Genomic DNA, 27,194 nt, shown 5'->3' with positions numbered 1-27,194 from the left:
GAACTGGTTTATATTTTAAAGAAGCTTGTGAGTTTATTGAGCTTTATATAAAAGATCCAAATAGTTACCTATTGACGCCTTAGTAGTAAAAAAACCAAATGAATAATTCAGGGTTCGATTCCTAGGAGAATACTGTGTAAAGGGATGTAGCAAAAACACTTTTTTTTTCTAGATTTTGCATCTCTGCAGTGGTAGATACATACTGTGGTGAATAAAACTAACCCAGCTATGAAGAAGGTAACATGGAAAACAGAGAAATTGTCAGGATTATTCAAGAAGGCATTGTGACTTCCTCCCGAATATGTATGAAAACATTCTAAAAGGCATCCTTCCACTTAGCCTATGAAAAAGGTTTTATTCAAAACAGTATTTGAAAAAGCATCTTGCAACTGGCCAAATGTGGAATTTTGAGGATGGGGTAAAATTTCAGGCAGTCTTGGCTCTAGTTGCAAATGAGAAAGCAGAGGTTGGGCAACCACCTCTCCCCATCTCGTATTTCCTCCTTTCTCCATCTGACTTATGTATCCTGTTATACTCCATGAAGGGGGACAGGGGGAGTACTGGACATCCATTCTGACGACTCAGGCTTAAACTGCCTCCTCCATCGTTCATTTGAGCGTGAACAAGCCACCTTGCTAAGCCTCAGTTTTCTCATCTACAAAATAAGGATATGAATACCAATCGAAGAAGGTATAGGTGAAGGTTAAATATAATGTATGTGAAAGCGCTTAGAAGCAATTAAAAACAAGAATTAATATAATAGTTAATCCCTCCTTAAGGAATGGAAATCAAACTCTGAGGAACACAGAAACTCTATACATACTAAAGCCTGCCAAATGGAGTGGTAAGTGGTGCAGTTTTTATTTCGGTCAGTTGTTTCTAACAGACTGTGCCTGTCAGTCTATGTCACAAATTATACGACGTAGGAGGCTGCTTGGTCTGCTGCCTACAGGAAGCCATGTAAAGCCCAACTTATTTTGATCCCCAGTTACTCACTCTTGCCAGGCTGGTCCCAGATGGAACTTTATAAGGGACATACTTTCTGTAGATATGACCAACTCTAGAACATGGGACATCAAACATTTCTCCTCCACACATCCAAACCTAAAGAGAGGAAATTTAAAAGTATAACAAAAGAGAACAGTACAATTCATATTTAAAAAAAGGAATTCTTAGTAGAATTCATAAACAATCTTATAATTGCTCAAAATCTCTAAATTAATAATTTCTATTTATCATAAATAGTTAACCAAGAAAAAGACCTCACATTTTTCAAAACCTAGATTCATAAAAGTTTAGAACCAAAATATGAGTTTAGTAAAGTCTAATTTCCATAGATAGCATTTTGGCATTTTTCTATTCTAGTAGAATTTGTTCACAAACATTGTGTGCGCTGACATTTAATGCTTAGACATCTTCTCATTTATATAGCTATTTGTTTTGACAATCTTGTGAAATCATTTGAAGAAATAGCATTGGAATTTAAATGCCATTTCAAAATTTTAAAACATAAAAAAATGGAATTTTAAAAATAGGTGAATGAATTAAAGAATGCAGACATATCCATACTTTAAGTGACATCCACATTTTGAAACTTCCAGGAAAGCTCATCTTAAAAATCATTGTTGCATTCTATTTTCTCCTACCCTGGATCTTTTCTTAGGTACAAAAAACAATTGGTTATTGATGTGGACTCAGGAAGTATTAAACTCAAGGTATATGTTAAAATATTGTACTTATATATGGTAACAAAATTTAATGGGTTATTTTTTATCATGAATATTCACTTAGTCACACACTTAATCACAGTTTCATGTAACAGTGTACTTAACTATTAAAGGACAAATTATGACAATAAAAATACAGGCTTAATATATGCTAGACTTTTAGCTATTTTCATTTCAAGAAAAAGATTAAAAAGACTTAGATACTATAATGGTTAATTTAATATGTCACTTGGTTGCACCACAGTGCCCAGATATTTGGTCAAACATTATTCTGGATGTTTCTATGGAGGTGTTTTTTTTGTTGTTACTGTTTTTTTTTTGGGGGGGGGGATGAGATTAACATTTAAATTGGACTTTGAGTAAAGCATTATATCTTCTGTAATGTAGCTTATCCAAGGAATTGAAGACCCTCATGGAACCAAGACTGACCTCCCCCTAGCAAGAAGGAATTCTGCTAGCTGACTGCTTGTGGACTTGAACTGCAGCTCTTCCTTGGATCTTCAGTCTGCCAGTCTACCTTGCAGGTTTTAGACTTACCATGCCTCCTCAATCACATGAACCAGTTCTGTAAAATAAATCTCTCTCTCTTAATATATCCATATGCTGTTGGTTCCGTTTCTCTGGAGCACCCTGACTAATACAGATACACAGCCTGTCTTAACGTGTAATATTGAAAGAGAGAAAGAAAGCTGTTTATGTCTTAGCTTACATTTGCTTCCAACTTCTTTCACTAAAAGGAATGACACCCCAAGCAAGACTAGTAAATATACAGTGATTAGGGTGATAGAAGTCCAAGGGCAAAGGCAATTCAATTACTAAAACAATACTCAGTTGCTCTAAATGAGTTCAGGACTATCCATAGTATCAATTTTAATGTAATGGGATATTTACTCATCTTTTTTAAATTTTTTTTTCCAACGTTTATTTATTTTTGGGACAGAGAGAGACAGAGCATGAACGGGGGAGGGGCAGAGAGAGAGGGAGACACAGAATCGGAAACAGGCTCCAGGCTCTGAGCCATTAGCCCAGAGCCCGACGCGGGGCTCAAACTCCCGGACCACGAGATCGTGACCTGGCTGAAGTCGGACGCTTAACCGACTGCGCCACCCAGGCGCCCCTATTTACTCATCTTTTAAATCAAGACATCAGAAGTATGCAAAGATGATATGAAGCTGGTAGGGGTAGTGAACATTCTAAACAATAGTACCAACATCTGGAAAGATGTGGAGAGACTGAAGCTATATTAGATTACACATAAAAAAGGCAAACGTAAGGTCTTTGTATCTAAAAATATCAACACTTCCAGAACTGGATGGAATGGAAAAAGACTAAGTAGCATAAAACATACATCACCAGCATAATATGGAGAGTTTGGGGAGTAAGGGTGTGAATCTATCTGTCTGAAGTCTTATGCTAATTTCTAGGTAAATACTTTATATTTCCTTCTGAAAAGAATTACCAAAGTGAGAAAGAGATACAAACTGTGTTTTAGAAGAAATAATGAAAAGAACTGGAGGATATGTAGTCTTGATAAGATAAAATTCAGGGAAACCCTTCTCTAATATTTGAAGATCCTAGTATTTGGAGATGTCCTGTAGCACCTCAAGGAGATCGGATTAATAGCATCGAGCTATAAAAAGGCAGATTTCAATGCAGTGGAAGGAAGAAGTGTCTAACAGAATGATTAAATGAGCTTCCTGCCTCGCTAGATGTGTTGACATCTGTAGTAGAAGACACTTTGGAGACAAATATGTAACTTTGGGTGGACGGTTGACCTAGCTGATATTTTAAGATAATCCTAATAGTAAGAGTTAGCATTTATGAGTGTGTATTGTGCCCTTTTTTAATCTTCAAAACTCAATGACAGATTTTACTATTTCCCCCAATTAGATAGCTGTGAGAGTGGTAGTTTAGAGGCTGAGTAACTTGCCCAAAGCCATGTAACTGGCCATCCTGCAGAATGGAGATTTGAATGCTAGCAGTCTAACTCTAGTGTCCATATATTTGATCAATATTCTATCTATAGTCAGCAAACTTCATCTGTAAAAGTCAAAATAAATACTTTGGGCTTTTCAGGTCATATGGTTTCTCTTGGAAAAGCAGCCCTAGTATGGCTAGCTATATTTCAATAAAACAGGCAAAGGACCATGGTTTGCCGGCTGCCATTTTTTAAGTTACAAAGTCCTTTGGAACACGGAAATTCAGTGATTCTAAGATAGACTATGTGGGAGATTGTATTTTCCAAAACTGGACACCATACTACCTCCCACTGCACATACTCCTCTACAATGTAACCTTGGTACCTGTCATGTATTGGTGTGATTTCAAATTCACTGTTTATGACTTAAGGAAGTTGTTTTAATCCACTTGTTTATGATAAGGAGAAAAAAAGAGGTTGTTTTAGAGGTAAATTTGTTTTGATACAAGATGGAGTAAATGGCGTCAGAATGTCATCATCTCATCTGTTCTCACTGAAAAGAGCTCAGTAGTTCAGCTGATGAGAGGCCTCACTAGGGGCTTATGAACAATAGCATATGAAGAAGCAACAATGATAGGCGGCATTTTGACTATAAATATCGAGAGTTTGTGTGGACTGAGAGTGTCCTGTTTGAGCAAGGCAACTCTTGGCTCATTGAAAATAGCTCTCCTAAGACCTTGGGGCAAGTAGCTCCTGCCACGGTAAAGGTGACTCTTTTACCAGCAGTGGCTAAAGCCTTGCAGCAGCCCTTGAAAATCTTCTTGCCCATCAAGACTGGCACCCTTGTCCCCCAGCAATGTGCTCTAGTAACAGGGGACTTGGCTGCTGATGTCAGTCCCAGGGTGGCTAAGCCATCTCTCCTATAAAGGTATACTTCAACTAAATTTGGACTTTATTCCTCGTATGTCCCCTTGCCTAGAACAATAGTGTGATTAATCTGTCATTGATTTGCAGTATGTTATTTCTTCATTGACTCATTAAGAGATATTATCCTGTATTCTATTTGGCTTATGAAGTTCCTGCAGTGAACCTGTGTTAAACAAATTGTTGGTAAAGACAGCTGAGGTTGTTACCAAGATTTTCGGATTTTTTATAGGAGTTGGTCTGCTCTAAGGAACTTTTTTCCTCCTGTCTATTCTGACATCTTAGATCAAATATAGTGGATGTAGTTATCTGAGAGATTATTTCCTGTTATTATTTCTGCATTTTAAAGAGGTAATATTTGGAAGCAATATACAAAAGATGAATGGGTGGGCAATTGGAGGGCAGAGTATGTTAGACAGTCCTGTGTGTAATCAAATGTCAGTCTTTCTTGGTCAAAGGTAAACAAGTGTCAAGGCAAAGAAGTCTTTTTGTCATATTATCATCTTAGCTGGGAAATACTGATTTGTTGGCATGGGTATTTATGTATCATGAAAAAAAGGTGGCTTTATTACTCTCATCAGTTGGTGGAGATGGCCAATCTCTCTTGTAGGACTAGGACATGGTGACAAATGAGTGTAAGGTGTAGGGACAAGGCCCAGGTAATTCTTTACATCCTCTGACGTTAATCTACTTTTTTTTTTTTTTTGGTTCATATGGTCTTCTAGAATAGGTAGAAAGTAGGTAGAAGAGATTTTGCCAGAGTAAGAATTGCCACAATAAAAAGTGAAATAAATCATGATTACCTTCCTTTCTAAGATATGTCAAAATAACCTATTGGACACACAAAAAGGAAATTCTAACTAATTCTGTTCAGAGGGTCACTGTGATACTGTTTTTAAAGATATCTGCAAAAGTTTTCTAACGGTGTGGTAACAAATTACCACAAATGTAATGGCTGAAAACAACACTCATTTGTTATGGTCTCCCAGTTCTGTGGGTCAGAAGTCCGTGTGGGCTCAGCTGGGTTCTCTGCCTGGAGTCTCACAGGGCTGAAATCTAAGTGGCTGCTGGGCTCAGCTCTTAACCGGAACCTCTGGGGAAGTATCTGCTTCCAGGTTCATTTAGATTGTTGGCAGAATTCAGTTCCTTGCAGTTGTAGGACTGGGACCCCCATTTTCTTCCTGGCGGATGACTAGACACTGCTGTTTTTTGCCCCGTGAACTCTCCATGCCAGCGATGGTTAACCTCTGTTACATAGAATAGTCTTTACACTTTAAATCTTTCTGACTTCTTGTGCTACCAGCTGGAGAAAACTCTGGGCTTTTGAAAGGCTCATGTGATAAGGTTAAGCCACCAGGACCATAGTTCTAAAAACTATGTGAACTGATTAGTAAACTGAATTACGTTTGCCAAATTTCTTTGCTCTGTGATGTAACATAATTGTGGGAGTAAAGCAAGGAAGAGGGTCATCTCAGAATTCCCCTGCCACAGTTTCCAATGAATCAAAATTCATGTTTTCCATTGATCGCCTACTCTTATTTTTAAGATTCTTCCCATCAGAAATTTTTCTTTACAGTTAAGTCAAATTCAGGAAACTTCTCAGATTTTTTTTTTCTGGATCAAGATCTGAGCTGAGATCAAGAGTTAGATGCTTAACTGACTGAGCCACCCAGGTGCCCCCAGATTTACTTTTATGCTAAATTCCGTGTTAAGGCAACTATAGAATTCTAAAATGTATTTCTCCATATTGTACTATGACCACTTACAAATATGAATCTGTCACACCTCCATTTAAAATCCTTCAGTGTTTGTTACTGCTGTTAAGGTCAAGTCACTACTTCTCCATAAAGTCTCCAAGGCCTTGCATTATCGACCCCTTGCTTATGTGTCTGTCAGTCACTCTCTCCTGTCCCTACTTCCCCCCTCCCCACTCCCAACACAAATAAGGAATTGAAAATAGCCCAGAGAGAGTATGTGTGGGCTGGGGGATTCCTAACACATACTCTCTGTGGGCTTAAAGGATATTTTTTTAAATTCATTTATTTATTTTGACAGAGTGAGAGAGAAAGCGAGAGAGTGAGAATCTGTGGGAAAGGGGCAGGGAGGAGGGGGACAGAGGATCAGAGGCGGGCTCTTTGCTGACTTCGGCAAGCCCAATGCGGAACTCAGGAACCGTGAGATCATGACTCTCTTGGGCTATTTTTAATTCCTTAAGAAGCACTGAGTTTCCTTCCTCAGGGCTTGCTGCCATAAATTGTTGTCTCTAAAGGAATTCTCCCCTCCCTCTTGCCCTTTCCCTTCTTTCCTATCCTTTGTCTATTTCCTATTTATTTTCCAGTTTTCAGCTTCACTGTCACCGCTGAGTCCCCAGATTTGGTTAGGACTCCCGTTTTATGCTCCCATTTCCATCCTGTACTTCCCTTTCACATAATTCATTAACTGAGTAAACAAATACATAGTGAGCATTTACCATATGCCAGTCTTGTTCACTATGTTGGAGCTATGATATGTGACCAATTCAAAATTCTGAACAGTTTCTTTCAAGTAGAGACAGTAACTGTAGTTAAAGGATTTGTGTGTTTGCATAATGGTTTGCTTAGTGTTGGTCTCCCCTCACTAGACTAATAGTTCCATGACTGTTTTACTATATTACTATTTTGTTATATCGCCAGCTACTAGTGAAGGGCTTAGCACATAGTAAATAATAAATATTTATTGAATAATTGAGTGTGATCACCTCTATTTCCACTACACTTACACTTTTACTTATGCAGGAGCCCTAAAGCTTTTCCAATTTAGTGTTGTTTCTTACGAGCTCAGGGCCAACTTGCTTTTCATCATAAACACACCAAGTCAATTGTCTCTAATCTTAGACTTTTTTTGGTTCTATACTATGGACATCACCAAACACTTCTTTATTTTGTTCCATCTTCCAATAACAGTGCCTATTTCAGCAGAAGCAGAAGCGTGCACATCCTGACATGCTAGAGAGATGTGTTTAGGTGACCGTGTGACAACATAGTTCTTTAAGAGAGCACAGCTGTGTTGGGGTTTATCAAATTCTTTATCTGTTCTGAAAGATGTGGTTTAAATTTTTAAAAGACACTTCCTGGTAGTATCATGTGATGATTTCTTAAAACACAAACCAAAACTATGGCATTGTCATGCTTAAAGCATTTAATTCTTGGAGAAGTGTTTTAAATGTATAAATACTGTGTCCTCCTTTGACAACATAAATATTGTAAAGCAATGTTATTTTACTCATGAATGAGCACGGAGCATTTTTTTCCGTAATGTATTTCAAATTGACTGAATAATTGAATGCTTGCCTTATTTTTTAAAATCACTTTTTACTATCAGTCACAAACTGGAATTTAGACATAGAGGATGTTAAATTAAATGGAATCATACAATTATACCAGTCATGTGAAATATGAAATCAGACTCAGTAAGAAATTGATTGTCAGGAGGATAGTAAGGGAATATTATTATCGGGTATAATACGAAACATAATATATACATGGAAGCGGTGATCTAAATTCTCAAAAATATTTATGTGTCCATTCAATCCAAAACCTGCTATCTCTCTAACCTTATTTCCTACTCTTCTTCCCACGCCTCTCTCTGCTCAAGCCATTTGGCTTCTTTTCTATTCCTCCAACACGCCAGCTACCCTTCTACCTTAGGGCATTCATACTGGCTGTTCCCTTGGTCTGAAATTGTCTTCCAGAACTCCACATGGCTAAATCCCTCCTCTCTTTCAAGTCTTAGCGTTAATCCTCTTGCCCCAAACACCCTCTTATCCTGCACCCTGAGTCTTCATCACTCCTTCTCTGTCCTACCAGCACTTACCACTTTCTAACTCAGGAGATAACTCACTTACTTATTATGTTGTTACTTGTCTGCCTCTGTCCCAAAAAGGCAAGGGTCTTTGTGTCTTTTATTGTGTGATATAGTCTAAGCACCTCGGACAATGCCTGACACATAGTTGGTGCTCTGTATTTATTGAATAAACAAATTACTGGTCTATTGGTATAAAGTGAGGTTAATTCCAGACAATTGAGTTGTTTAACGATACTCCACCATTTAGTTGCCATTAAAAAACAACAGCTGTGATCTCTAGCATACTCAAATACGAATTTCAAGGTAATAAGCTCTCTTGAGCTTATTTTCATTCATATCTAGATTATTATAAAATAAAGAAATGGCTAATGTTAAAAATACAACATATTATTTACAAATAAGTAATTCTATTTCTGGAACTGGAAAATCACTCTCTAATTGTACGGTAGGTCTTGGATGGGCTAAGTTTGAAAACCTTCTCAAGAGTAAATAGTCGCTCACTACCATTTATCTAGGAATTAAAATATTAATTGTTAACCTAAAAAGCTTTGGTGTGCAGATATCGAAAAACACCATGTCTGTCATTAAACTATTCTTCTGGGCTAGATGTAATAAAAACTGCATCTTTCGTTTGACTTGATTTAGGGGAGATATACCCATACGCACCATTGCTTTGCTGTATTCTTAGAAAACTTGGGCTTTGAGGCTATTCTGTGAGATCAGGAGGAAAAAAAAAGAGCAGCTTATTTTGACCTTTCTCACCCCCCCTTTTCTATTTGTTGATCAGAATATAATAAAAGCAGAAATTGGTAAATGTATCTACAGTCTTTAATGAGGACATGGTAGTTTCTAGTCTCAGGGGAGAAGCTCTCATTTCTTGAACCATCTGCTTAGGATTTCTTCAAAGTAAGAAAAGCTCTGTCATGTCCGTATAAAAAAGATTGTACCCAAACTATTTTGCACTTAATGAGCTTTTAAGAGGCCTGGGTAGGGATAGCAGGACGTCAGAGGGTACGTTGTTCAGATCATTGCTTTGAAGATGCAGTGTTCATATTTTGCAGTCGCACGTAGCAGTCTTAAAAACAGTGATTAGGGTAGGGACTGGAGCAAAAACTCCAAGATACATCACTTATTGGTTTATTAAAACATTAAGTCTTGGAGAAGAAAGAAAAACAATTGAACATCTTAAAAGTGCTTTTGTAGGTAAAATATTATGGCTAAGGACAAAATCCCTCTTTTCCCTTAATTCATTATTCTACAGCTTAGAAGGTGCATTAGAGGCAAACTGCTTTTTATCATTATTTCCATATGTCTCCTGATTTTGTCTACTGCTTAAATTTTCTGGATTCACCATCTGCTAAAAACAAATACAAGTTCTTTAAAAACTTTTAAAAAATGGCCTTCTATATTAGAACAGCAACTTTTTTCTTTTGGGGAACTGTCCAAACATGTGCTTTTCCTTGGCCATGTAGTTGGCTTGTCAATCATAATACCTTCCTCATGGCAGGGGCAGGAACATGACTGAACTGAACTTCTTCCTTGAGGTTTCATTAGACTGGAACTACGTCTCTGGTAGTGAAGCAGAAAATAAAAGCCAGAGAGAGCTTCCAGAGGCCAAGTCTGAGCGGTGGAAGCAGAGTCCGTTGGAGGGAGTCAAGCTGAGAGAGACAAAGAGGAGATCTTCAAAGAAAGGTTTCTAGCAGTATTTGAGGCCTTATTTCCAGGCCTCCCAGGGGCTCACCCATTGCCTTGACTTTTTTGGTTTGTTTTCATGAGTGTTCTCTCCAATTTCCCCTTACCTCTAAGTTAGGCTGAGTTGGGTTTCTGTCTTCTAGTAAGGTGAAGTATCAAAAAACCCAAACCAAAACAAGACAAAGCAAAAAAACACACTCTCTTTTTGAATAGTGAGAGTTTGAAAGTCTAAGAGTGTCAAGGGTGTACTGAAACTAGCACATTAGTCAAAAGCTACTCAGAGGAACTGTCATTAAAACAAAAACTTTTGCAAAGCAAAAGTTCTTCTAAGCTTCAGCGGATAGGCAATTCAGTTTTTTAAAGTAATATTCAATATGAAGAAATGTCATCAAAAAAATGTGAGCACTCTTAAAGGTTCATAGTGGCATTTGCATGTTATTTTTATCTTGGGAGAGAAATTGATACACTTTTATGATCTGGAACAGTGAAAGAACACACACACACACACAGGGCTTTGAATTGAGCAGGTTTTCTCCCCTTTTCTGAGTCTTCTTGTCATCTTCTATCAAGCTGGGGTCATGTGTTTACTTCACGAGGCGGTTGTAAGGACCAAGTAATTCACATAGTACCCTTATGCAGCCCATAATAGTGCTCAAGAATGGTGGTCACAGATATACATACCATACATGATATGGCCCACCTTTATTCTTCTGGTATTTTGGGTCTCTATGGGGTGGTTGTTGTCTATACACATGCTGATCACTCTGAGAGGGGTCAGGGCATATGACAACACACAATGTGCGTGTGCGAGAGAGGTAGAGATTGTATTCTCAGTTGTCACTCTCACAGTTTTAGAGAAGAGGAGGGAAGTTGTGGGTCAATTGATGTTGCATGTTGTAGGTTGTGGACCCTGATGTAGAATATAGAAAATATTGAATATAGAAAACAAATTCTTATATCTGTACAGTCAATGTGTATATATACTTTGAGGCTGTCTATGGTGTTGTTATTGAGGTTTGGGGTGAAGGGCTTGAGAATCGTAAGGAGAGATTTTTTTGCCTACTTTCTATACATATGCCTTTTGAGCTGGGGGGCAAGGTGACTTGCTTTATATAGATTTACACACCAGAAGAATTGCAGTGATTACACTGTATTTCATTTTTGTTCTTAGGGAAAAATGGTGGCCAGAAAAATACAAAAACTTGAACAAAATGTCTGTATTAGAAAACAATTTCAGCAGGAAGTCAAATTGACCTTAACACAGGTACTGAATGCTGTGTAAATTGTTATATTTTGCCCACTTTACAACCATCTATAAAAGCTAAAATAAAATTAAACAGGGAATTAGGAAAATGCCATCAGACATAAAGGAAGTAACAACTGGAAGGAATTCAGACTTGCCGCTAGGTTTGTATCTAATGGACATAAAATTTAACTTGAAAATGCTCTGTTACACCTGAGGTACCTTTTGTCGGGTAATTGAAATGAATCTCAGACTAGCGTGCGAGACATTTAACAGCTGTTTCTGTTTATCTTTGAGTTTCTGAATGAGTTTAGAGTCATTTTAATATTTTCTTTGGAAGATCAATTCTGGGCATGTTGAATTAAAATGGTTATTTTTATGTCACCTAGGCTAAATATTGTAGGAAAAAACCCCATAGGAACAACTCTAGATATTTTCTTGTGTATCTGAAGGTATAGTGGGCCATAAAAAGGCTTCTGTCACACTTTAGATATAAACCGCAACTATACTTTGAGGTACTTTGCAGGCTTGAAAGTAAGAAGAGACCTCTAATATACTGTCTCATAAAAGCAATGAGAAGGTATATAAAATATTTTAGAATCATCCTTGGCATAAAAAGGATTTCTAATGAGCACACTTTATAAGCCTGAATTTATTTCTAACAAAACCATTTGTACAAAGCGTTGTCATGATAGTTTATATAGAGGTGGCTTAAGGGAAAAGGAGTGCATTTCTAAAATGAGATTGAGTTGTGCCTTCTAGGGAGGCAAATAAACAATTTCAGGAGTATAAATTAAACACCCTTGGAGTTTTTTTGTATTTTTAGACAACTATGGAGAAAGTGAGAAATGCTTATTAAAACTATAGGGTTTTTTTTGCTGCTGGACTAGATGCTAAGTCCTGGGAACCAAGGGTATGGAGATTAACAAGCATGGGCACTGGGGGACAGAAGGACTGGCTTGGGGACAGTCACCTGGGGAGAAAAACCTTCTCTGGGATGCTGTTGTGTCATCCTGTAATTTCTCCTAAGAATCTAATCAGTGAGTCATGTATACACGGAGCATTTGCCGCGAGCAGTGGTATGGTGGCGGCTGGATAGGAGACACTCAAGGCTGAAGGAGTGAGAGGAAGAGGGAAATGAACCTCCCTGCAGTGCAGACCTATGTAGGGAAGGGAGGCCAAGACTGAGAACACCACTGCACGAATTGCAGATTGTCTTTGTTCAAGGGTTTTCAAGTGAACCAATGTCTTTGCTTTAGCTCAGAAATTTTGGTCTATCTGTACCTGGATTTGTCTCTAGAGTTTGTACGTAAGCAGTTCTAACATCCATGTAAAAATATATTCACATATTTTAAAAAATTTTTTTAATGTTTATTTATTTTTGAGAGAGAGAGAGAGAGAGAGAGAGAGAGAATCTGAAGCAGGGTCCAGGCTCCGAGCTGTCAGCACAGAGCCCGACTCAGGGCTCGAACCCACAAACCGTGAGATCATGACCTGAGCCGAAGTTGGACGCCCAACCAACTGAGCCACCCAGGCACCCCAATATATATTCACATATTAAGGCAGATTTGGATGTATTTTAAAGGTCTTTCTGACCACCCAGTCTATGCTCACCACCGTACCGTTAAAGCTCTGACCACCCAATCTAAACCTTCTTCACTCAGAGAGTAACAACGTGAAGGGCCTATGAAAACCCAAAGAGACCGTATATGGGTACCCAGTCAGGTATCAAGCTTAACGTGGTAGAAATGGGGGGCCTTTAAACAGTGTAACTCATCCAACCCATCCCCCCACCTAATAGTAAAAATAAAGCTGTTGCATTTTATTTAAAGTCCACATTGTAACTAGATAATAATTAACCAGTCTCTTATGGACACTTAAGTTTTCCTCTTTTTCATCAATAAAAACAAGTTGAGATAAACATCTTTGTATGTGTGTTGTTGAATACATGTGTGAATCTCGCTGTGGGTCGTGAGAATAGAAATGAAATTGGGTCAACACGGAGGCACGTTAAACATTTTGTAAGATTGTTTCTAATTGCTCCTATAAAGGGCATATAACGTTTCATTACTGTAATTGGCCGCCTTTGAGAGTGTCTCTTCCTTCACTCTGACAACGTGTTGTGTTATCAAAGTTTAGATTGTTGCCAATCTAATAGGTGAAAAAGATATCATTAGAGTTTTAATTTACATTTTTCTTGTCATAATTGAAAATGAATTACTTTTGATATTTAAGAGTCATTTGTGTGTCCTTTCTGTGAGCGGTCTCAATATTTTTATTATTTGGCTTTTCAAAACTTTAATCATATTGATTTGTAGTTGATCTTTCTGTATTAAGGGTATTAGTTGCAAATAATTTTGCTCAGATTGCCATTTGTCTTTCGTGTGTTTCTTCCTTGCAGAATTTTTGAAAAGTTTATTTATTTTGAGAGAGAGAAAGAGTGTGAGTGGGGGCGGGGCAGAGAGAGAGAGAGAGCGAGGGAGAGAGATAATCCCAAGAAGGCTCCACACTGTTAGCACAGAGCTGGATGCAGGGCTTGAACCCACAAAGACTGTGAGATCATGACCTGAGCTGGGATCCAGAATCTGATGCTTAATTGACTGAACCACCCAGGTGCAGAATTTTTATGTGGATGAATTAATCTTTCCTTTCATTGCTTCTAGTGGATTTTTTGTTTTTTAAAGTCACATTTAGGAGGCCTTCCCCATTCCAGTTCTTCCAGGATTTTTGTAGTTCTCATGCATTTTCATTTTTAATGCTTAAAATAATTTATCTTCTAGGGGCTCCTGGGTGGCTGAACATCCAACTTCGGCTCAGGTCATGATCTCTCAGTTCGTGAGTTTGAGGCCCTGGTCGGGATCTGTGTTGAGAGCTCAGAGCCTGGAGCCTGCTTCAGATTTTGCCTGTCTCTCTCTCTGCACCTCCCCCGCTTGTGCCCTGTCTGTCTGTCTCTCTCTCAAAAATAAATAAACATTAAAAAAAAAAAAGATTTGTCTCCTTGGGATCTATTTTTGTATGAAGTGTTCTATAGGGATCCAATTTAATTTTTTTTTCTCCAGAAGAGTAGTTGTCCTATACTATTTACTCAGAAATCAACCATCTTCCTCTTGATTTGAAATGTTAAGCCTATCTTATACTAAATTCCCATATTTATCTGAATTTATTTAAATTCTGTGCCAAAGATATCTCCATATATTCATGCAAATTTTATTATGTATTTTATTATCAGCTGTGATTAACCCTCTATCATTGTTTCTCCAGAACTTTTCTCATTATTCTGTTTATCTGTTTTGACTTATAAAGTAGAAGCACTGTGTCTAGCCACCCCCCAATAAAATTCATGTTACCACTTTTGCTGAGATTAAATTTATGAGCATGCTTGGGGAGAATTGTCTTCTTTATGAATTTCATGTATTTGAGTCTTTATATGTCTCTCAGCAGCATTATAATCTTTCTTCATCAGGACTAGGACATTTCTTGTTTATTTCTAGCTGTCTTTTTCCCTGCTATTATAAATGGTATCTTCTTTTGGGGTTGTTTGTATACGTAAAGGCTACTGTTTTTTATGTATTTATACACACACACACACATATACACACACCCCCCACATAAATATTTTACCCAGGCAACTTACTAAATTTCTTATTGTTTATAGTATTTTCCCAGTCGATTTCCCTTGCATTGTTCAGGTAGATAGATATAGGGTAATATTACCTGCAATTAATGAAAAATTTCACTCCTCCTTTCCAATTTTTATATTTCTTTTTTTTATTTTTTTAAAATTTTTTTAACGTTTATTCACTTTTGAGACAGGGAGAGACAGAGCATGAACAGGGGAGGGTCAGAGAGAGGGAGACACAGAATCTGAAGCAGGCCCCAGGCTCTGAGCTGTCAGCACAGAGCCCGACGCGGGGCTAGAACTCACGGACTGCGAGATCATGACCTGAGCCGAAGTCGGCCGCTTAACCGACAGAGCCACCCAGGCGCCCCCAATTTTTATATTTCTTATATCATTTCTTACCTAATGGAATTGCCTGCTATCTCTAGAATAATATTAAATGATATTAAATAGTAATTTAATTCCTAGAGGTTTCTCTTTAAGCTAGCTGATGGTTTTTAAGTTGAGATACATCCATTTTACAAATATGCATTTACATTTAATCTTGCTAAGTATTAAGTATTTTGTTCAAATGTGGAGTGCAAAAGTTTATTAAATTCCTCTATATTACCTATGGAGATGACCATCACCCTATGAAACCAATTTGACAATAAATTATATTTAAAAAAATGTGAAAAAAACAATAATAGTTTATACCAAATAATTGTGACCAGCACAACTTCAAAATAAATTTCGTTTTTCTACAAAGACCACAAAAATAAAATAAAATAAAATGAGAATAAATAAAACAAAACAAAACAAAATAAAATAAAATAACATAAAATAAATAAAATAACATAGAACAAAATAAAATAAAATGCACTCAAGTTGAATTATGTTAATACATATCCCAATATTGAAACACATCCATCAAAGATACACTTATTTTGGTGCATTAATCTTTGAATAGCTACCCCATTGTGTGAGCTTTTATTAGTAGTTATTTATTTATTTATTTATTTTAATTTAATTTTTGATTTTTTTAAATTTACATCCAAATTAATTAGCATATCGTGCAACAATGATTTCAGGAGTCGATTCCGTAGTGCCCCTTACCCATTTACCCAACCCTTCTCCCACAACCCTTCCAGTAACCCTCAGTTTGTTTTCCATATTTATGAATCTCTTCTGTTTTTCCCCCCTCCCTGTTTTTATATTATTTTTATTTCCCTTCCCTTATGTTCATCTGTTTTGTCTCTTAAAGTCCTCCTATGAGTGAAGTGATATGATTTTTGTCTTTCTCTGACTGATTTCACTTGGCATAATACCCTCCAGTTCCATCCACGTAGTTGCAAATGGCAAGATTTCATTCGTTTTGATTGCCGAGTAATACTCCATTGTATATGTATACCACACCTTCTTTATCTATTAGTTTTTAATGTTAATATTTACAAGTAAAATATGTGTATTTCTCTATCATTTTACGCTATCTTGGTCAGAATTTGCTATCAATATTATGCTGTCAATATTATATATTAATTTAATAATGAATTGTAAAGATTTCTTTCTTTTCTAATATTGAAGAATGGTTTTTGGAAAACATTGCAGTATGCATTCTTTAAAGATTTGTAAGAAACTGATAGCATTTGGTTCTTTATGTTTTGGAGATTGCCTTTTGAAAGTTTTCTCCATTCTGTGGTCATTGGGCAGCATGATAGGCAGAATTCTGAGATGCTCCTCGCTAACCCCCCCTCCCCACTTCCCCTCCCAAATCTCACACCGTGGTATACATGTCCTTTTATAATCTCCTTGCTTTGTGTGTGCTACAAACTGTGAATATGATGGATTTCACATCTGCAATTAGGTGACGTTATGTGACAAAGGTGAAGGGATTTTGCAGATATGATTATTGTCCCACTTTAGTTGACCTTGAGTTAATCAAAAGGAGATTATCTTGGGAGGGTCAAACCTAACAGGTGAGTCCTAAAAAAGGGACTCAGCTTTTCTTGAAGAAACGGATAGGAATATTTGAAATAGGAGAGAAATTCTACTGGTGGTTTTGAGGAAGTAGGCTACCATGTTGTGAGAGGATCAAAGAAGGAGCCAAAAGGCAAGGACCGGAAAGTGGTATCCAGCTGAAAACCAATACAGTGAGGAGTTCAGTCCCACAACCACAAAGAAATGGATTCTGCCAACAACCCGAGGGAACTTGAACACGGATCTTTTCCCAGCTGAGCCTGTGAATAAGGATAGAGCTGGCTCAAAATTTGATTTCAGACTTGTGCCATTCTTAGCAGAGGCTCAGCTAAAAGACACTGGGCTACGAACCCAGAGACTGTGAGAAAGTTTTCTGTTGTTTTAAGCCACTAAGTGGCTTATAATGATTTTATTAAAAATCAATCATTTCACTCACAATCTGAAACTTATTTGTATAGAATTGAACAGACTAATCTCTTAGAACTATTTAAATTTTTTTCCAAATTCTGATTATTGTTTCTTAGTTTGTGTATTTGTGTTTTCTTTCTTTTTTCATGGCCAGTTTTTTTAATGACCTTTTCTAATTGATCTGTCTCTCCATCTGTGACTCCCTTAATTATTTATTTTTGGTTATAAAGAACTAGCTCTTGCACCATCAGTTTTTGGTTTTCTAAGCCATTAATTTCTTTTTTAAGTTTATTAGTCTTTTATCTTTATTTCCTTAGGTTTATTTCATTTTTCATTTGCAAATTGTATTTGAATATTTAACTTGCTTATGTTTATTCTTTCTTTTTATGTTGATATAAGAACATAAGGATCTAATTTTTCTTTAAAATTTCTTTTTATTTAATTACTTTGAAAGAGATGGGGGGCAGAGAGAGAGAGAGAGAGAGAGAGAATCCTAAGCAGGCCCCACAGTGTCAGTATAGAGCCCAACTTGGGTCTCAAACCCACAAACTGTGAGATCCTGACCTAAACCGAAGTCAGAAGCTCAATTTACTGAGGCACCCAGGCTCCCCAAGGATCTAATTTTTCTTCTTATCACTGCTTTGGTTGTATCTACTATGTTTTGATACATGGTATTATAATTTCTTCATTTTTCCTAATATGAGTACTAATATGAGCACCTATACCCTTCCATATCATTTCACTCTATTACATTTTAACTTTGCTGATTTTAATTCCATTTTGCTCCTTTTTCTCAACTCTACCTTCCTTGCCTCTGTGTATTTTCAGCATACCCCTTCTCCTTCGTGTTGCTTTCAATAGGACCTTCATTTTGGTGATGATTTTCTCTTTTTCATTTAATCCTGACTGCTGCTATTTTTTTTTTCCATCTCTTTCTCTTACCTTTTGTTGTTTTGCCTAATCTCATAAAGTTCAGCATCTAATATTGCTTTGCAGAGTCAATAGCTTCATTAATATTTAAAACACTTTTATAACAATGTATAGCAACATTACTTTGGTGACCTGTTTTCATTGTTCCTGGTCCTTTCTTCTTCTTCATCTTTTCTTGTAGTATTTCTATGTGCTGTTTTCTTTAAAAATTATCATTACTGGGGCGCCTGGGTGGCGCAGTCGGTTAGGCGTCCGACTTCAGCCAGGTCCCGATCTCACGGTCCGTGAGTTCGAGCCCCGCGTCGGGCTCTGGGCTGATGGCTCAGAGCCTGGAGCATGTTTCCGATTCTGTGTCTCCCTCTCTCTCTGCCCCTCCCCCGTTCATGCTCTGTCTCTCTCTGTCCCAAAAAATAAACGTTGAAAAAAAAAATTAAAAAAAAAATTATCATTACCTATCTTTGAATAGGGAGAATTCTTACCAATTAGAGTAGGTATTCACTTTATGACTTTGTGTGTTACTGGATTAGTTTAGCCTGTATTTGTCAGCATCTATTAGGAACTGGCTGCCGCAAGACTGTTCATCGTATCAAGTATCTTTCCTCCATTCTGCCTTAATAACAGCCTGCTTCCCGCAAATATGGCTCGTCTATCTAATACCTCTTTTAGAACGGTCCCCAACTTCCCATTTGTGCTTCCCTTCTGTGCCAAACTCAATCCGAGGGAGCTCTGGACACCAGCAATCACACCTGTTGCCTTGTTTCAAACAAATGTTGTCAGTTCCCCATCTTACCCCTCTTAGGAGATGCCCATTACTTTGTGACATTGAGATCTGCTGGCTTCAAGGGAGACTTGTAGCTATGGTCATTCTGTCTTCCCATGCTCTTTTTTCCCCCCACCATTTAATTCACTTTTGCTGCATATGATAACCTTCCTCACGCATTGTGGTTGGGGGTCAGATATCTGATTATTTGTCAAGGATAAACTTAGTATTTTGTTTCTGTTTCTTGTTCTCCTTTTTTTGAGTAATCTCAAAGAGAAGATCTTCCTTTTTTATTTTAAAACTGTAAATCTATTGTAATTATACAACATTCAATTGTTGAACTGTAAGTTTACTTAATTTTCTTTTGGATGGCTATATACCATGTGGGGAAACTTTAAATTTAGCTAGTTTTGTAGGGCTATTAATTTTGATTGTCTAACAAATAAATAAAATTCATGTTTGTTTGAGAAGCTCTATAATGATGTTAAGCTCTAGGATATAAGGTTTACTGAGCTATAACAATTCTAAATTAATGGCTGTCATGTTGTGTGAGTAGAGAACTGAATGTTTTATACTCAATGATTAGTCCCTATTGTGTATATTCAATTCTTATTGAATAATGATTGCATTTTGAAGATAGAAAAAAATTAAATTTTACATTAAATCTTAACAAGAATTGTCAGCCCTCATATTTAATAAAAATCAGATAGGAAGAACCTGCATTTCCTTTTATAAGTGGTTTCGGAGAATGACAGTAGCCACTTTTTTTTTTCACCAATGATATAAAATCTTCTATTTTTCTAGCTAAGAGAAATTAGGCTAATGGTTTTTAGAGCAAACCCGAATTCTAATTCTTGCTTTGATATTAACTAGGCAATGGTCTGTTTTTGTAATTATGAAATGGAAGTTAATTTTTACCTTACATTAGTATTGAGTAGGATAAGAAATTAAATTCAGTGACCTATAAGTGCTAACTCATTACTTTTTCTTGTTAAAGGACCAAGTAATAGTTACTATCATCATAGGAAGAACACAGAATGCCCAGAACTTTGGAGCACAGGTAGCTCCATGTAAAGGTTTTACAAATCAAAAAGGGATTAAAAAACCTCACATCCCCCCCAGGATGCTGTCTATTAAAATCACAGACATATTGTAGTTACTTTAAACTGTATATATTTATTTGTGTGTGGCAGGATTGTAACTTGAAGTATTCATTTCGTTATGCTCAATGTGTTTTCCATTTTCTATTTTTACTCCAGGGGGATTTTCTTTGCTAGTCACATCAAAGTAGAAACAAAGATTCAAAGAAACCCCAGAGGCTTATTTTAGGACTGATTTTTTCCCCCCACTTTACAGAGACTCCACAAGATTGGGTCTGGGGGAGGGAAAAGAAGTGACAACTAAAAAAAACAGGAGAGGGCACTGGTCTGTAGGAACCGGGCACAGAGTGCAAGAACTCATCACTGCAATACATTGGCCATTCAATATCCTTGGGCAGCCATCCTTACATCAGGGAACTGGAGGCACCTGGGCACAGGTGAAAACAAGAAGAAAGAGCCTCACCTTAGACCCGAACTGAATAAGTGAGCAAGTTACCTCTGGACAAAGGTAGAAACACACCTACCTCTGTTGCACGAGCTTTTCTCTTATTAGACTGAAAGTTTTTGACAGCAAGGACTGAATCTCTGTTCAATCAATTCAACGTATTAACCTTAAATCTCCATTCCTTCTGCAAACGTATTAAATGGTGTTCCTATTATGGCGAAGCTGCATGGAATAGGGGTTACGCTGAATACAGCTGGAATCCCTTGCTCCCAATAGTGAGCTTACATGCTTACCTACAGGGCAGTGCCTTTCTTCCCAAATGTGATTATGCTAGTTGAAAAAAAATTGTAATTGCGTAATTTCATTAAATACCACTTAGACTGATGAAATACGGCTATGAAAACAGAAAGAATTGTTGTTCATGCCAAAACTAATTTGAGGAGTTTGAAAGGATTGAGTTGTTATTTAAAAAAATTGCTGTCATATTAGGTATGGACAAAGTAACAATAAAAGACTGGGCAAAATCATGAAAAATTTAAAAGGATTCTGTTACCATATTAAGATAGCTTCCAAGTGTCTTTAAGTTCTCATTCCACTGGAAAGAAACCAAACTGGAATTCACAGCAAATGCAGTATGGGTATGGTTCTTGGACCTCTACTTTTACTCCAATCTATGCACTCAAATGCAGAAGGAAAAGCTTTGGTCTCTCTTGCATTAGAAGCCTGGCAAATAAATATACATTTATATGTTTTACTTTAGAGGGAATTCTTATGAGTTTTTTTTTAAGTTTATTTATTTATTTTGAGAGAGAGAGAAAGCACCAACAGGGGAGGGACAGAGAGAGAGAGGAGAGGGCAAGAATCCCAAGGAGGCTCTGCAATGCCAGCATGGAGCCTGATGTGGGGCTTGAACCTACGAACTCATGGCCTAAGCCAAAGTTGGACCCTTAACCATCTGAGCCACCCAGGTGCCCCTAGAGGGAATTTTAAATGTAGTTGTTTGTGCTTTCCTGCTTTGATATTTATTTTTCATGGAAGAAATACTCATCTAAGTTGTACCTGATCCAAGGACTTCTACTGGGCCACCTTTGCCTTTTTCTGCAGAGTCTAGCTTGAATGGTACATAGACTCATGGTGGAGGTTGCTGATTAATATTTGTAGAGAGAACAAGCTAATATCTCAGGAACAGACTAAAGTCTGACTGGTTAGTTAAAATCTCTGTAATAAATAGGGGTAGAAATGGAAGTATGAGTTTCTATCTTCTGGAAAGGAAAGAAAATCACTAGTTAAGTTGGTTTACTGTGTAGATTCAGACAGGTGAGGCAGATAATTGATGAAAACTCTCATGGCTTATGATTCAGAACATTCATTTGATTTGTGTGGTAATTAGGAGAACTGAATTTTTAGGAGAGGCAAATAAAGCAACTTGGGGAATAAAAGAATGTGGATATAGGTTGAAAGAGGACAAAGAATATAGCACAGGAGGCTAGCAAACAGGCTATTGCATATGTCCCGAATTATTACTGTGATATGGACATAAAATATATTCCAAATAATACTGATGATAAGTAATTGTGGTGAGTTAATTCTCTAGGCTGCTACTGGAAAGTAAGCTCCACCAGAATGAGAATCTTCTCGCATTTATCTTTGCATCTCAAGAGTTTAGCCCAGAGGTGGCACATTATAATTAATAAATAAATATCTGTTGAATGAATTCAGGAGTGAAAAGAGCTGAAAGGTTATGAGACGAATGATATCCCTAAATGCCTGAATCTTACACTCAACACATAGGAAGGATGACAGTACATAACAAAGGTGATTCTGTAGCATGTTGTCCCTTAAGAGAGGTTTTGAAAAGGTCGTAGGGGTTCCCAGGTTTGTCAGATTCATTCTCGGATGTAGGGTAGCCGTAGTCATCTCACCTGGAGGCTTGCATGTTTCTGCATAGCTGAGGCTCGTGGCCAAGGGCTCATGCCATACTCTAGATGCCCAAGAAATACTGGGTCCATGTGGGACCATGCTGATAAGCCCCTGGGGGTGGAAAAGGGCAGCCCAACTCAAATTTAATGCTCTCCTACCTGGTTCTAAGCATTATATCTCATGCCAGAGAATGGGTGAAATGGAGCCTAAATTTCTTGTGGGTGCCTACTTGGTGTGTGCTGCTCAGTTTTATTTTCTGGAAAGAGTTTTCCGGAATCAAAGGACATATCTTTTGGAAATGCTAACATTTGGACTTTGATCTTTGGGGAATGGATGTAAAAATGCACTCTGAAAAATCAGAGAGTCTTAATGGTTTACTATTATTTCAATAACTTAAATGGTAGACGGCATTTAAAGGTGTGGGTTATCTCTTTTATGCCACACTGTGCTGTCTGTTGTGGTTTCCTCTTTGTTTCCAGGTGCGATTCCAAGTTGAGTACCTGGAGGTAGTCCTGGAATAAATTAGATGCCCAATAAAAGCTTGTTGAATGACTGACTGCCACTTTCCCCTCCCTAGCAGCTGGCTAACCTAGCAACATTTGAAAGACGGCTGGATAATTCTGGGCCATGCAGGAGTTCAGATTCATTCTGAAAGAGACTGAAGACTAGGCAGACAGATCATTTCCCCAGAAAGCTCTTTTCCTCAACTGCCTCCTGAAAATTACACTTGTGTTGGCTTTTCTGTTATGGGATGAAATCCACTGATCTACTCAGATGTTAGAAAAAGGAAGGAGATTTACAGAGAAAGAAAATTGAGGAGCACTCTTAACCAGAGGCTGTTTGACCAGAAACCAAGCCCTTAATATGAAGCAGGATTTTCTAGAAATAGTTTATTTAGTGATAGAGCCTTGTCATAAACTGTGGTGAAGCGATTCTTTGGTTAAGGAGCAAACAGCAAGCAATGATGCCTGATGATGACCATAGATAGAAATCTTTTGAATCAGAGCATTTGAATCTACACTTAAAACAATTTCTTTATTACAATGTGAGATAGACAAGTAAACTCTTAGTGATCCATACATACTTCCTGGATTTCAAGTGCTGCCCAGTGTAAATCTTACAGTGCTTTACCCTACAAAATTAAACATAATGCAAATGTTTGGTTTTCTTTTCTTTTTAATACCATTTCTCAGAGCTATGTGTGTATAATTCTTTTGAATCCTTTCCCATGGAGAAAATTCTTCTTGCTTCAATGCAAATTCTACCAAAGCCTGTTTAAGTTTGCCCCCCTCATGTTACAAATACTAATAGGGAGGGACAGGAACCCCAAGGTCAGCACACAATAGCAAGAAGAATGAAAGGATATGTATGAAATGGGACCCTGTAAGAAATAGCTTTTGCCAAAGAATCTGTCATTCCAACCAAGCAACCTGGGGCAATTTAGTCCTGAACTTCCAGTGCTGTTGCCATGGTTTCTAGACAAAGACGACAGGGCTGCATTCCAATTATATCCTTCAGAATGACAGATAACTGAAAAATAGGAAATGGGGTAATAAAATCTCAGGTCACCCAGAAGAGGTGTGATAGATACAAGTGATACAGAAACGAAAGATGCAAGTCTACGTTTGTTAAAAAAAATGCCTTTTGATTTAGAATGCAAATGTATATTACGCAAATCCTCCAGACTTTCCATAGGAATTTTATCCATCATCCAGCTCGTTGTTCAGAGCCAGATACCTCCCACTTAATAGAAATGTTCATAATAACATTTTAAACTTGAAGAATCCATGAACTAACAGTATTTAAGCAAAATAAATCTTGATCAGTGAAAAGTAAAACGCATCTCTTGAATTCTGAAGATGTTGCAGCTACAGCAATGCCATTTTTTCCCCTTAATCTTGGGGTCAAATGTAATATTCGGTTTTTCCAGTTGAAGGTATTATTGCAAACGTTGCACCTAGCTTTGAGCCATATATGATAATCAATATTATTTTGCCAGGGTCAGCGGTAAGTTTACTGTCATGCTAATGACTATAATGAAGATACTTGCTTTTTCAGTGAGAGGAAACTAGATGGAAATCAAAAGGTTCACAGTGAGGACTGTGGTAGGACCGGTTCTGTATTCCCTGCAGTTAAGCAGAGATGGAGCATTTCAATTCCAAAGCAGCATTAGGTAATGTACATAATCTTTAAAGCTTAAAACAATTTGTAGTCTAAAGTTTTTAACATGTTAGGGGCACCTGGGTGGCTCGGTCAGTTAAGCATCAGACTATTTTGCCTTAGATCATGATCAAGCCCCACATCAGGCTCTGCACTGAGCATGGAACCTGCCTAAGATTCTCTCTCCCTCTTTCTCTTCCTGACCCTTTCCCCAGCTTGTCTCTCTCTCTCTCAAAATAAGTATTTTAAAAAATCTTTAAAACATTAAGCCTCAGTTGTGTTTTTTTTTTAAGTTTATTCATTTTGAGAGGGAGAGAGTGTACACGCACATGCATGCACGCACATGAGCAGGGAGGGGAGAGAGAAAGAATCCCAAGCAGGCTCTGTACTGTGAGCGTGGAGGCTGACGGGGGGCTCGAACTCACAAACCCGTGAGATCAAGACCTGAGCCGAAATCAAGAGTCGGTCACTTAACCGACTGAGCCACCCAGGAACCCCAGTTGTTTGTTTTTTTTTTTTGTAAAATGGAATAACACCAGCCTCTTAGAGATGTGACTTTAAACTGGATAATGTATATAAAGCATTTAGCTCAGCATCTGTCACATACCATTAAGTAAATGGAATAGGTACCGCTTCTATCATCATTAGCTATTATACTACCTTATGCCATATACACAGTGATAAGTGTGCAGCTATTACTACAGCAGAGAAACAAACACAATTGGCAACTTGAAGGACTTAATACCACATATCTACAAAAAGGTCTTTAAAAAGTACCTCAGATATGAAATTAGATGGCTTTGAAAGACGGTGAAGAAAAACACGAATTTACTAAGCGGTGTTACAAGGATTACTGCCAGCAGAGTGAGATGGAAACTTCTAGATGTCCTGAAGCCTCCTGAGTTTCTCTTTAGGGATATTTATTTTCTGACACTTTGAGGACAATGTAACATTTTTGTTAACATATTGAAGATAGCCATTACAGTTTTATAAAGATCAGTTTTATCATTTTCTTTCTATGTATAAATTTAGAGAGTTTGGCTGGATTCTTAAGCCTGACTTTTACTATATTCAGTATACATTTTTTTTTTCTCAGCAAGAATTGGTTTGATTTTATGATGGGAGTAATTAGGAAAAATGATTTATTTACTAAGAAACTTCTGTATGATAAACCTTACAAAATAAATCCATCTTCTGTATAAATAATGACAATCATAAAGAAAAAAAAGAAAATGAAGTTTTTTTTTTTTTCCTTAATGAGACTGTTTTTGGGAAAAAAAATGCATCTTGGAGGTTTGGAGTACAACCTTTCACACAGTTTATTTTGCTTTGCTCTTCTGGTCTTCACGTGTTGTGGCAGATTTTTTTCATTCACAAACCCTAAAATTTGCATTCTGTCATATGTATGTACACATGATGTATGTAACATGTATGTATGTTATAAAGTATATAATTTTGCTGAGCGTTTATGGTCGAAGCAAGTAGAGACCTCGGCAGTTTCAGAGAGAAATAAGTAAAAACCATTCACCTATTATGGAATTCTATGAAGAAAAGCCTTAATTTGTTATTCATATTTTTAAGTTACTCTTCTGTTAACTGAAATTTTGGAATAACTGGTTATGATCAAAATATGAACCACTATTTCTAAAATAAATACAAAGGGAGAAAATTCCAATAATCCAATCTCTTTTGTTTCAATGCTTCACTTTGTGTGTTCTGTGGAAGGGATGCTTTGTTGGTGGAGCAGCAGGTCTATGGGCACACCAAGTCTCCTGCCTGCAAACGGGATTTTGAATGATTTCTTTCATGGCATGGTTACATCTCACTGCAACATCAGAGGGAAGCAGCTCTCTCATCCCACTGACTTGGAAAGGTGACATACCTATTTTCGTTGTTATCTCACAATATATGTCACGAAACAGAATGATGACTCTTTATGGGAATCATTGAAATTATGTAGACATAGTGCGAAGAGGGTCTTGGTAACTTACCTTAAAAGAGATTTCATATTGTTCTCCTCCCCAGATTTCTAAACCTGGGTCATAGCCACCCAACTCCCAAAACCACTTTCGATCCACAGCAAAGAGACCTCCAGCCATAACGGGAGACCTATGAAATGAAAAAAAAAAATCTTTAAAGGACTAGGAATATTTGCTTGGAAAAAAATAAAAACAAACTTCAAGATAATGTTTCAGAAGTCAAATGCATGGTGCTTTTCAGCCCTGGTTTTCTGTCAATGGATCTGGGGTTCTCATTGGGTCTCTAATCGCTCTTGGAATCCTCATGAGCTTTAAATTTTGCACTTCAGGCTCTAATGCAATTAATGTCCTGTAGAGCCACATTTGCTCTATATATTTATCATTAGAGGGAAATACACGACTGCTAGTGAATGATATATAGAGAAATATCACTTAATTTTATGTCTTTTTCTTAAATGAAAGGAATCTTGTACTGTCAGACAGATAAACGTATAGAAAACACTGTCATAGCAATACCTGAGATTCAATCTCTCAGTATGTATTCACCAAGAATTTACCATTAACAGGTCA

General features: G+C 37.3%; 1 protein-coding gene across 1 annotated transcript in view; it reads right to left on the bottom strand.

The window, feature by feature from the left end:
* The window catches only part of GALNTL6 (polypeptide N-acetylgalactosaminyltransferase like 6), a 1,217,468-nt gene that overhangs the window by 107,028 nt on the left and 1,083,246 nt on the right, over positions 1 to 27,194 (bottom strand). Inside the window, exons 7-8 of the mRNA XM_047092006.1 lie at positions 26,637 to 26,754; positions 997 to 1,104 (exon numbers count right to left, since the gene is read on the bottom strand). Coding sequence (XP_046947962.1) covers positions 997 to 1,104; positions 26,637 to 26,754 — 226 coding nt within the window. The remainder of the gene's footprint in view (positions 1 to 996; positions 1,105 to 26,636; positions 26,755 to 27,194) is intronic.

Source organism: Lynx rufus, unplaced genomic scaffold, assembly GCF_022079265.1.
Source record: "Lynx rufus isolate CCGP_SWC_20201006 ecotype Redwood Valley unplaced genomic scaffold, mLynRuf1.p SCAF_3, whole genome shotgun sequence".
NCBI classification, from domain to species: Eukaryota; Metazoa; Chordata; class Mammalia; order Carnivora; family Felidae; genus Lynx; species Lynx rufus.
The sequence above is the reverse complement of the archived record's forward strand: the minus strand, read 5'-3'. Positions and strand labels throughout refer to the sequence as shown.